This window comes from Natator depressus, chromosome 10, assembly GCF_965152275.1.
Source record: "Natator depressus isolate rNatDep1 chromosome 10, rNatDep2.hap1, whole genome shotgun sequence".
NCBI classification, from domain to species: Eukaryota; Metazoa; Chordata; order Testudines; family Cheloniidae; genus Natator; species Natator depressus.
The window spans coordinates 8,988,142-8,999,076 of record NC_134243.1 but is presented as its reverse complement, the minus strand read 5'-3'; the positions used below and the strand labels follow the sequence as shown (position 1 = coordinate 8,999,076).

Here is a 10,935-nt window from a genome sequence, read left to right as displayed (position 1 = left end):
GATCATTGGTAACATTATCACGTGCCTGCAGAGTCACAAACTCCACCCACACAGACCCGTCCTGAGCCTGTCTCTCCAGCTGCATTTGGCCCGTCAACTGAATCACTTGGTTATTGCTAGTCGATCTCCTCCAGGCCATGGAGGAGTTTTCAATTTGCTGGGAATGGCAGGGGAATAAGGACTTGTAGGAAGGTCTGTAGATGTCATCTCCCATCCCTGCGACACACACGCCCCTCCCCCCCCCCCGGCCCCATGCCCCAAGACCATGGTGCAACCTGGGGCATTTCAAACTGCTCTTCTCAGGTACTTGTATAGTAAGGATAAAAGTCACCTCTGTCTGGGGTGCTTTGGAAGCATTCAGAGAGTGGAGCAAACCTCCAACATCAGGAAAATCCCTCGTCTCCCTTTGAATTCCAACAGTGCACATGGTAAAGATCTTGGAGTGTGAAGGACGTGCTGCTTTCTAAGGGCCTGGGTCTTGAGCACCCTCAGCTCCCACTAACGTCAACGAAGGCAGTCAGCCTCTTCCAGGGCTGGGCCTGTATTACTAAAACACCATTCTGCATGTGAGCCTCCCTAATCAGCTAAGCCAACTCCCCCTGAAGTCAGAGGGAAACATTCCACCGACTTTCATGGGAGTTGGATTTGGCCCTAAATGTTTGCTGATTCTGGCCTCTTGGTTGGATGAGCTTGTGCCTGTTTATGATTAACCAGCTTGGCCTATAACCTCATGGGGAGGTATGACTATTTTTTTGCAACCTAGCTTCCACACATGGATAATACAGACCTGTATGTCTAATGGATCAGGATGAATAATTCACCGTCAGTAATTTATCTAATGAATTTCACCTCTCTCTCTCTAGGCAAATTGTTCAGAAGTCACTTATAACTTCCACTCATCGATTCATCGTTTGAAATTATTCACCGAATATGCTCAGCAAATAAGTCACACTCTGTAGTTCGTTCAGGAGCAGTTCATCGCAACCGCTTGATATTCAAAATTCAAGATGGATTAGCTAATTCTGATTGGACATACAGATCATGTGGTACCAGTTCTGTGCCCTGATTGGATGAATCAGATTTTCAGTGTGAATACTCACCATTGCAAATTCAAAATTTTCTTTCTCCAGTTCCCCAATATTTGCTTCAAATCTGCTGTTTCTGCAAACATTTCTGCCAGCAAACTCACTCTTTAGCATATTCACCCTAAGCAAATACAAAAGCCCTTGATGGGGTATACTACTCATGCTCCACCTACAAGCATCGTCAGATGCTTCTACTGAAACATGCAGCAGTGCAGGAGGTAGCAAAGTTGACATTTAAGTGGCCATCTTTAGACTTCAGAGTCAACATGCCACTGCAATATGACTGGGGGCAGTTGCCAAACTTGCCACCTCCTAGAGCAGTTGGGTGAAATTCAGTCCTGGCATAAGCAGTTGCAACTCCACAACTGATGCCATTGTTTGTCTGCCTGCAGACTCAGGCAGACAGCTCAGATTCACAAGTTTTTCATCACACATGTAAGGACTAAAAACTATTTTCAAGTGGAAGCTTAACTCGGTCAAAACTGATAGCACCACTTGAGAAGTAGGGGCACAGCTGATACCCCAAGTACCAAAGCCGGACTCCTGCTTTTCACTGATCAGCTACCCTCACTGGTGAAATTCTTACCCATCACCTGGCAGGAAAGAGATGGCTGAAGTTGCGCCTTTGAAGGAAAAATTCATTAGGCAGCTGTTCTATTTCAGCCCCTGGTCCCTGGACTCATGCAGTTGAGTTGGTAAGATGCCCTATAAGGAGAAGAAAGGGAAGGAGAATTCCCCAAGAAACTGGGCATTAATTGATCTCTCCTGAGGGACATAAGCGTTGGCCAATCAGGTTTGCAATGGTGCGGCCAGCTGAGCTTGTGTCTCATTAATGCGCTGTTATTTTTTTTAAAGGAAATGCTGGCTCAGGCCCTTTGGATGGGTATAAGAGAAGCTGGCCAGCCCCTTGTAAACACGCAACGTCTTCCAGCACTCTCGGTGGTAGGTACATACTATGTGTGACTGTCGGGAAGAGGTGTATTGGGGAGATCTGCTGTGATTCATGCAGCCGTACTGGGCAGGAATTGAAGGTGAAGGTGGAGGTGGGGGGCGGGGAATAATGTCAGGCTCTAAGAAACAATAGCTACCCCTCTAACTTAGCCAGCATGGATTTGTTTTCATTGTGTTTTATGCCAGAGAGACTTTGAACTCACAGATACTTTTATATTATATTTGTTACGTCAACGGAAGCCTTGGAAAACTAAACCTCAGAATTTTAACAAGCAACAGCCTGCTCTGAAAACCCATTGACGATAACAAGGAGATTCCTTTGGAGCAGGCCTGTAGAGAGGCAATTTGATCAAATACATTAGAACAGTTAAAGTAACCTCCTGATACTGTACTTGTTTTTAATAATTGACTTAATTTAAGACATCAGTGGGGCGTGTTATTCAGTGGCTAGACCGGAGAGGGGTGTATCAGGGCTTCTGGGCCGGCAGTGCCACTTATCAGGTGACCTTTGGCAAGACCTTTGTACCCTTTTTCAAAAATGTCCCCGGCTTCTGGATGCCTCCCTTTTGGGGTCCAAAAATAAGACACTAGGAGCTGATTTCAGAGGAGAAAGGCAGGTGACCAGAAATATCAGATTTTAGATGCCTCATGTTGGCCTCTCAGAAACCAAGGCAACCCCAAACTGATGGACACTTTTGAAGATTTAGGCTGTAACCAGGCCATTCCTCAGTTTCCCCATCTATAAAATAGTATCTCCCAGGGATAGTGAAGCTTACTGAATTGAAATCTGGAAAAGGCTTTGAGAGCCTCAGATAAGGGGCACTGTAGGACTGAAGTGTATTTACATGCACGTATGTTTAGTGGGGGTCTAGTGTAATAAACCTTTTGATCTAATCATTTACTAACATGCTTTAAAGATCCAGGGTCCAGTTCTGCTCCCCTGCCTTTATTCATGTCTAAAGTTACCTTTGTTCACTCATGAGTCCGTTGATTTCAGTGGGATTGCTGGTGGTGTGAGGGTGTGGCTCTTTGTGAACAAAGGGGAGCAGAATCTGGCTCTAAATAACTATTGCAATTCTGGGAATAATAATAGTCAAAACGCAGCAAGGTCCACGGATTTAGCTACACAGAGCACAAAGGAAAACGTTTGCTGATACTCCCTCACTGAACCTCCTTTATCTCTGCCTGCTTGACCAGCAGGTGAAGTATACAGAGGAAAATTCTTCCTTCATGCTCTGTGGGTGAAATTCATCCACTGAAATCAGTGGCGTTACACCAGGAATTCATTTGGCCCCCATAGCGTCCCTTATCGCTTCCAGTGCCTGGAGGAGCGGTACTGCATCTTGGTTTTTTTTTTAGACCCTCAAGATCTTGAGTGGGCATCAGGGAAATTGAGATCCCCAGAGGGACCCCAACCAAGATCTCTCTCCGCGTAGTGCCAATCTATTCTGAGAAAGCAACAGGCTGTGGCCCAAGCAGCATCTTCTAAATGGAGCAACAGCTGGCAAACAGAGTCAGCTGCCCTTCCCCTTGGGATTCCTCCCCGTCAGCCAAGGCTGGCTTGTCTAACCATGCAGCTACGTCTGCTGCGACACCACGGCTCAGTATTGCAGTGAAACTCCCTACTGCTCTGGGTTACGCACCCGCCGTCCCATGGAGTCAAGGGAGCCGTGGTGGTGGAACAGAGAGTAGCGCTTGGCTCTTAGTCTTTAATGACAAGAGCATCAGAGGTCAGGTCTGTGATGTCTCCTGGAGGAACAGCTCAAAAGGCACAGACCAGCCTTTAAGTGGCTCGCCTCCTGGACTGTGCTGCTAGCGCTAATGCGTTCCCTGGGCTAAGGGAGGGAAGCTCTGGGGTCTGATTTCTGGCTGCCGATGGGCTGTTCCGCAGCCCAGAGCCCACGCAGAATCTCCGTCGTGCTCAGCATTATGGAGATGCCACTGACACGGGCTGCCTGCCCCCAGATGTGCCCCAACTTGCCACCAGATTTAGGGCTTGCAAGCACTCTTGGTTGCCCTATGCACTGCCTGCACTGGGGAATTCTCCCCTTGCCACAGGCCAGGGGCTCTTGGAGGACGTCTGCACTGCAGTTAAACACCCACGGCGGGCCCATGCCAGCTGACTCTACTCACGTGGCTCGGGCAAAGAGGCTGTTTAATTGCAGTGCAGACGTTTGGGCTCGGGCTACAACTCGAACTCTGGGACCCTCCCACCTCACAGGGTCCTAGAGCCTGGGTTCCAGGCCGAGCCGGAACGTCTACACCACAATTAAACAACCCCTTCCTTAGCCCCTGAGCCCCGCAAGCCTGAGTCAGCTGGAACAGGCTAGCTGCAGATTTTTAATTGCAGGGTAGACATACTGTTGGGGCTTACAGGGTTTAGGGTATATGGGAGAATTCATCTCTCCCTTTCTAGCCTCCCTCTTGGTAACAATCCTCCAGTTTGGGGGCATCCCAGTCTCTCACTATGTGTTGTGATGGGGCCCTATTGAATTCACAGGGGGTAACTGTAGCCTGCAGGGGACAGAATAGGGCCCCAGGATTCCCCACTGTGCTCCTTGCCAGATTCTCTGCTCTCCTCCTTTTCACAGCCTTGCAGGAAGCACTGCTCCCCATCTCTTTTCCTTCCGGTTTCACCCTCTGCCTGACCCGAAGCCAAGATGCCTGGTGGGTACAAAGGCGAGTGTGGGGATGATGTTGACCCCATGCCGTTCCTGAATCCCCCCGAGAAAGAGAAGCTGGAGGCCATGAACAAGCCCTATGACATCAAGAAGTCGTGCTGGGTCAAGGATGACAAGGAGGGTTTCGTTGCCGGGGAGATCCAGTCTGACAAGGGTGACCAAGTCGTTGTGAAGACTGTGACCAACCAGGTACAGTCGGCTCTGTGAATTGGATGTGAGAATGACAGCAGCTCCCAGGGGGTCACTGTCCTAACACTGCAGCTGCATCACCAGTGTAAGCCTCTAGATTTCAGGGCCTGGTTTCTCCCTCCTCCCTCTATGGGGCAGAGGCTTAAAATCCATGGAAAGCCAGGGTATTCTCCGGGGAGAGGGGGAAGGAACCAGGCCCAGGAGTTAACTGACCAAATAAGATTAGCCCTGAAGCCAAGTGGTGCGAGTAAGGATTACTCCTGTGAGTAAAGCTTTGCCGGATCAACACATTGTTAGTCTGAAGCCTGTAGCCTCCGGCAGGCTGAAAGTGGCAGTGGCTGCCTGGCCGGGCTTGAAGGAGAGCTTTGCCGTTTGCTTTGCAGCTCTCTCTTTCTGCCCATAGTTTTGTGGGAAGGACGCTCGTTAACAGTCTGAGCGTCTTCCACACAAAGCCTCTGAGGTTTGGTCTGATGAGAATGTCCCCGTGCTGGATTGGCAGCCCGGGCGAGTGAAGCCTGCTATCCCCAGGGGGGGCCCAGCATGGCGAGCACCAATCCACGTGCCCGCCACCCTGCCCTGCTGATGTGCCTTCGGCCATGACCTGGCCTGAGCCATGCTAGGGCTGGAAGTTCAGTGTCCATGGGCCATGTAGGCCTTTACCCTCTCTGCAGAGCCTGTCAAAAAGGTGCCGTTGACAATGAGTGCAGGAGGGGTTGAGATATGGCTGGGCGTCCATGGAGACCATCAGACCCATCTCACATAGCATCTGATGGGTGCTCACTGGCCTAACACCTTTCAGTGGCTATTGAAAGAGGCTGGATTGAACCCAGGGACCATAGGGCATAAGGCTCTACATCCCATCTGCCAGTTACCTCTAACTCTGGGTCAAATATTCTGATGGAGACAGAATGCAGACCGACCCCACTTACGTAGTGCTTCCCTAACTCCCCAGACCCTCACCATGAAGAAGGATGATATCCAGCAGATGAACCCACCGAAGTTCTACCAGGTCAGCGACATGGCCAACATGACCTTCCTGAACGAGGCCAGCGTCTTGGACAACCTGCGGCAGCGTTATAGCCACATGAGGATCTATGTGAGTGGAAGGCTCGCAGGGGACAGCCGAGTAGCGTGTGGCAACGAACATGCCAGGCACTAGTGGGTCAGAAATAGTCGCTGACGCCAATTCAGAGGCCCAGATCCAGACCTGAGTTACTTCAGTGTAAATCTGGAGGCACTTTCTTCTTTCTGAGTTCCACCCCATTCAAACCCTCCTCCAGGCCTGCTTGGCTCTCGCCTGGTTAAAGCAGATGCATGTCAGGCAGCCTGGATTCTCACCCTCGCTCTGCCTCTGTATGAAATCAGCCAAGTCAAGTCACTGCTCTGTGCCTCAGTTTCCCCATCTGTAAAACCGGGACAATGAATGACGCTGCCCTACACGTGTTGGAAGCACTCGTTCATGCTTGTAAAGCCCTTTAGGATCCCTGAGTGCAAGGTGCTAGATGAGTGTCAGGCGTTAGAGAGACCTGAAGTATCACCTGAGGTGGCACAATAAACCAGCTCCGTGCTTCCCATTGCAAACTGGTTTTCCTCATGCTGGCTGGTTTGTCTTCTCCTTCTCACCCTCCAGACGTACTCTGGTTTGTTCTGCGTGACCATCAACCCCTACAAGTGGCTGCCAATCTACGGAGCCCGGGTGGTCCAGATGTACAAGGGCAAGAAGCGTACTGAGATGCCCCCTCACCTCTTCTCCATCTCTGACAATGCCTACCATGACATGCTCCAGGGTGAGTGCGAAGGGCAAACCGGCTTCCCTACTCCCCTGGAGCCTCCATCCTTGTTCATCCCAACCACGGCTGCCCCCGGAGATCCCTCTGGGACGGGGTGAGGTTCCCCCAGCAGTGAAAGTTGCTGCAAAGTTGGGCATCACCTGAGCTTTTGGGGAGGGAGAGACTAGCCAGATCCCCCCTGCTGAATCCAGGGCTCTGATGCCACAGAGCCCCCCCCATGGAAGGGCTTCTGCAGAGCATGTTCTGAAGATGGCACTTGCCCCTTCCTTGCCAACACCCATGGGTTAGGCTTCCCTGTGTGGATGGAAGAGGAAGGGCACATCTGGGAGCAGAGGGGCAGGGACCAAGGGCGTTATCCCCAAGCCCAGACTATGCACACCCTGCAGGACTGGTGCTTTGTTCCTAGGGGTTTCTGGAGAGCCTCGTTAACCCTGGCCTTGTCCTGTTTGTTGTTCCCCCACAGACCGTGAAAACCAGTCTATGCTGATTACGTAAGTATTCCTTGGCAGTCTTCAGCTGGTCATCTCCGCTGAGCGAGAGGGGAACAGGGCTCAGGGAGAGGAGGTTGTATTAGGTCTGGGAGGGAAAGTTGTCCGGTGGTTAGAGCAAGGGCTGGCAGACAGGATACCCCTGTTCTGTTCTTGACTGTCATGGACTAAGGTCCCGATTGTCCTTGGGTGTGTGGGTAGCAAGGGGGACAGGAGCCTTTCCCCACACTTGTGTGCCCTGCGCGAGGACCTGCTGCAAATGCCATCCCTGGGCTTGGAAGGGGTGTGTGTGGGGGGGAATGTAGGGACTGTTCCCTCGATGCATCCCTGGGGGCTCTTAATTTTTCTGCTGATTCTCTGCAGGTTTAGTAGAGGCAAGATGCACAATCCCCAGCTCCGCCACAGTCTGCCCCCTTGCCATGCACAGATCGGTGAGCTCAGAGTCTCTCTGCAGTGTCCAGGATATAATGCAGCAAACTGGGATGATCCCCGCCATCCCAGCATGGACACTGTAGATATGTAATACCCCAGATTGCCCCCTCATGGCCTGGAATGGCCCTGCAGGCACCTGCCTCAGTTTCCCTCTGAGTTCTGAGAATAATACACTTCTACCCAGAATCTTCAAGAACAATATTACTTACACTTACACACACACACACACACACACACACACACACACACACACACACACAACCTTGGGCTAATTTATCAGATTAACCAGCTCCCCCTTTAGATTCAGGGTTTCACAGCCCTCCTTCTTGGGGATCTATGCTTCTGAGTTCGTCCTTTCAGGCTCAGCAGCTCCTCCTTGACTGAGCTTTCAGCCTTCTTTTGAGCATCCACCCAGTCAAATAATCAGTCTCTTGATCCTTCCCAGGTGGGTCTAATAACTCCAAGCCGCTGTCTGCGAGAGAGGGGAGCTTTGCTCCCTTCCCCTCCACTCTACCAGGCTCCAGGTCTCAGACCCTTAAAGGAACAGTGGTCTTGGATGGCCCTATATCTTTCCTCTGCCTCCTCAAGCTACTTCCCCGGGCTGTAAAGGCCAGAAACCTATTAGAGACCCAGGTGCCACCAGCACACAGTATGGGCCATGTGTTGTAAAACGAGGGCAATGATGCAGATTTTGCATAAATGTAAAACTCCTCCTAATGACTCTTCTGGAAGTATCAACTGCAGGCCTGATTCTCCTCTCACTTACATTGGCCTTACACCCCTCCCCTGTTCTTGACTTTAATTAAGTTACTCCAATTTTGCCCTGGTGCGAGGGAAAGCAGAATCAGCCCCGGTGAGCTTTCTAAGTGACCATTCACGTCACAGATGTCTTTCCCCAGGGCAACTGCCTTCAGTCTTTCCCGGCTCATTCTTGGGAAGGTCAGTCCCTCCGAGAACAGGCTCATGCCTGCAAACATATGCAATAGAAGCAATGACAGGTTTCAAAGTAGCAGCCGTGTTAGTCTGTATCCGCAAAAAGAAAAGGAGGACTTGTGGCACCTTAGAGACTAACAAATTTATTTGAGCATAAGCTTTCGTGAGCTACAGCTCACTTCGTCGGATGCATTCAGTGGAAAATACAGTGGGGAGATTTATATACACAGAGAACATGAAACAATGGGTTGTTATTTCTCTCCTAACACAGAGAGATCATTTCTTACCTGTCGCTTGTTTCTTTTTACCAACACCTTGTTTCTCCTGTTTGTTTTATTTAGCGGAGAATCCGGTGCCGGCAAGACTGAGAACACGAAAAAGGTCATTCAGTACTTTGCCAACATCGGCAGCACGGGCAAGCAGGCTCTTGACGGGAAGGTAAGACGCAGGAACGTGGGCGTACCCTCACAACAGTCATTCAGCTACCCTTGGGAGTTCCCTGAAACTGTTCTTTAAAGAGCTGCAGGAAATGTTTGCAACCAAACCCCAAAGTCTTTTGTGTTTAGATTCCGAGGCCAGAAGGGACCACTGTGACCATCTAGTGTGATCTCCTGTATAACACAAGTCACAGAATTTCCCCAAAATAATCTGCTTTTCCTTGTGCAGGGTTCCCTGGAAGATCAAATCATCCAGGCTAATCCTGTTCTGGAGGCATTTGGAAATGCCAAAACTACCAGGAACAACAATTCCTCGCGTTTTGTAAGTACCAGCCTCTCTCCTGACTCCAGTTTCTTTGGGGGAGGGGAGATCCTGCAATGATGCAACCCAAAAGTGTTCACAGAGGAAGAAGCCTCTCTAGGAGTAATGATGATAAAAATAAGAAGGATGTATTTAGCACTTTGCATTTCCAAATGACCATGCCCGCATTAATTACCCGGCATTTGCTAACATTCCAAATCAAGCTTCATTGCATCCAGGTTCACTAAAACAGGCACAAAAATAGAAAATCAAACGTTGCCAGAAGCTGGGAATGGGTGACAGGGGATGGATCCCTTGAAGATCACCTGCTCTGTTCATTCCCTCTGGGGCAACTGGCATTGGCCACTGTCGGAAGACAGGATACTGGGCTAGATGGACCTTTCGATTGACCCACTATGGCCCTTCTTATGTTCTTATGTACAGTAAGAAATACACATTCATCTTAATGATCCACTGTATTAGTGACCCTTAGTGCTTAGAGATCCAATTCAAAATGCTTTGCAAATGTTAGCAAATGAACCCACAGAACATTCCTGTGAAATAAGTGAGTATCATTAATTCCTTCTAACTGACTGGGAAATCGAGGCATGGAGATTTTTTTAATTCAGAAAATCTCTGAAGCACGTGCTTACGTCCCCCTGGAAGTCAGTTGGGTATATGCTAAAATACTTTCCTGAATCAGGGCCAAAGAGCTTTGTCAAAGTCTCATAGCAGGTGCGTGAGAGTGTTCCTGGCTCCCATTCTTCTGTTGTGTGCACTATACAGCATTGCCTCATGCTGTAATAGAAAAGTTTCTTTAAGCTATATTAAACTATCCAGGAACAAAGGCATTTTTATAGATTTGATCTGTGAAAAGACTAACTGCTTCTCGCTGACTTGCAGATTTGCTCCTGCTGCACGACTCCTGTGATCCCTCAGAATCTCTCAGCTACTCCCTGTTGTTAGACAGATATCGCAATAAACGGCCTCCTCTTTCATTTTCTTATCCAGGGCAAATTTATCCGAATTCACTTCGGTACCACGGGCAAACTGGCTGGGGCTGACATTGAGAGCTGTAAGTAGCCACATTAATTTTGTCATTTACTTCCACCTGGGTCTCATCCAAAGGCCATGGGAATGAATGGCAAAACTCGCATTGACATCAGTGGTCTATGGGTCAGGGTCTATATTGTATGGCCGTTTTCTGCACCAGGGCAAAGCTGGAGTTAATTCTATTAACTTGATTGACTCGCTCTGGTGTAAATGAAACCAGAATCTTGTCTCTGGTGAAAAGACCTGTACCAGTAACTGCTACGGTTACTTGTATTCATCATCATCAGGACAATAGCATGACTGTGGTATACTTAGGATTCTAAAAATAGCTGTCTAGGAATGTGCATTGTTCTTTGTTTGCACACATGCATTTAAAACCAAACTTAGACCCACATATCCCAGCTCTCAATGCATAAAGACCCTGGTGTGTTTCCTGGCTAGGGACTTGGAGAGGGCAGAAGAAAGAGAGAGAGGAAACATATGGATGGTTAGGTTTTTTTTCCCTGGGGGATTCTCTATATCTGCTACTTTCAACTGGTCCCTGCCTTGCAGTTCTCTCTGGAGGTCATAGGTTGCATTCACCTCTTTTTTTTTT

General features: G+C 49.3%; 1 protein-coding gene across 1 annotated transcript in view; it reads left to right on the top strand.

Moving 5' to 3' along the window:
- Positions 1-4,696: 4,696 nt before the first annotated feature.
- Positions 4,697-10,935, top strand: part of MYH16 (myosin heavy chain 16) — a 46,116-nt gene continuing 39,877 nt past the window's right edge. Inside the window, exons 1-7 of the mRNA XM_074964568.1 lie at positions 4,697-4,906; positions 5,859-6,002; positions 6,537-6,693; positions 7,160-7,187; positions 8,891-8,987; positions 9,216-9,308; positions 10,299-10,362. Coding sequence (XP_074820669.1) covers positions 4,697-4,906; positions 5,859-6,002; positions 6,537-6,693; positions 7,160-7,187; positions 8,891-8,987; positions 9,216-9,308; positions 10,299-10,362 — 793 coding nt within the window. The remainder of the gene's footprint in view (positions 4,907-5,858; positions 6,003-6,536; positions 6,694-7,159; positions 7,188-8,890; positions 8,988-9,215; positions 9,309-10,298; positions 10,363-10,935) is intronic.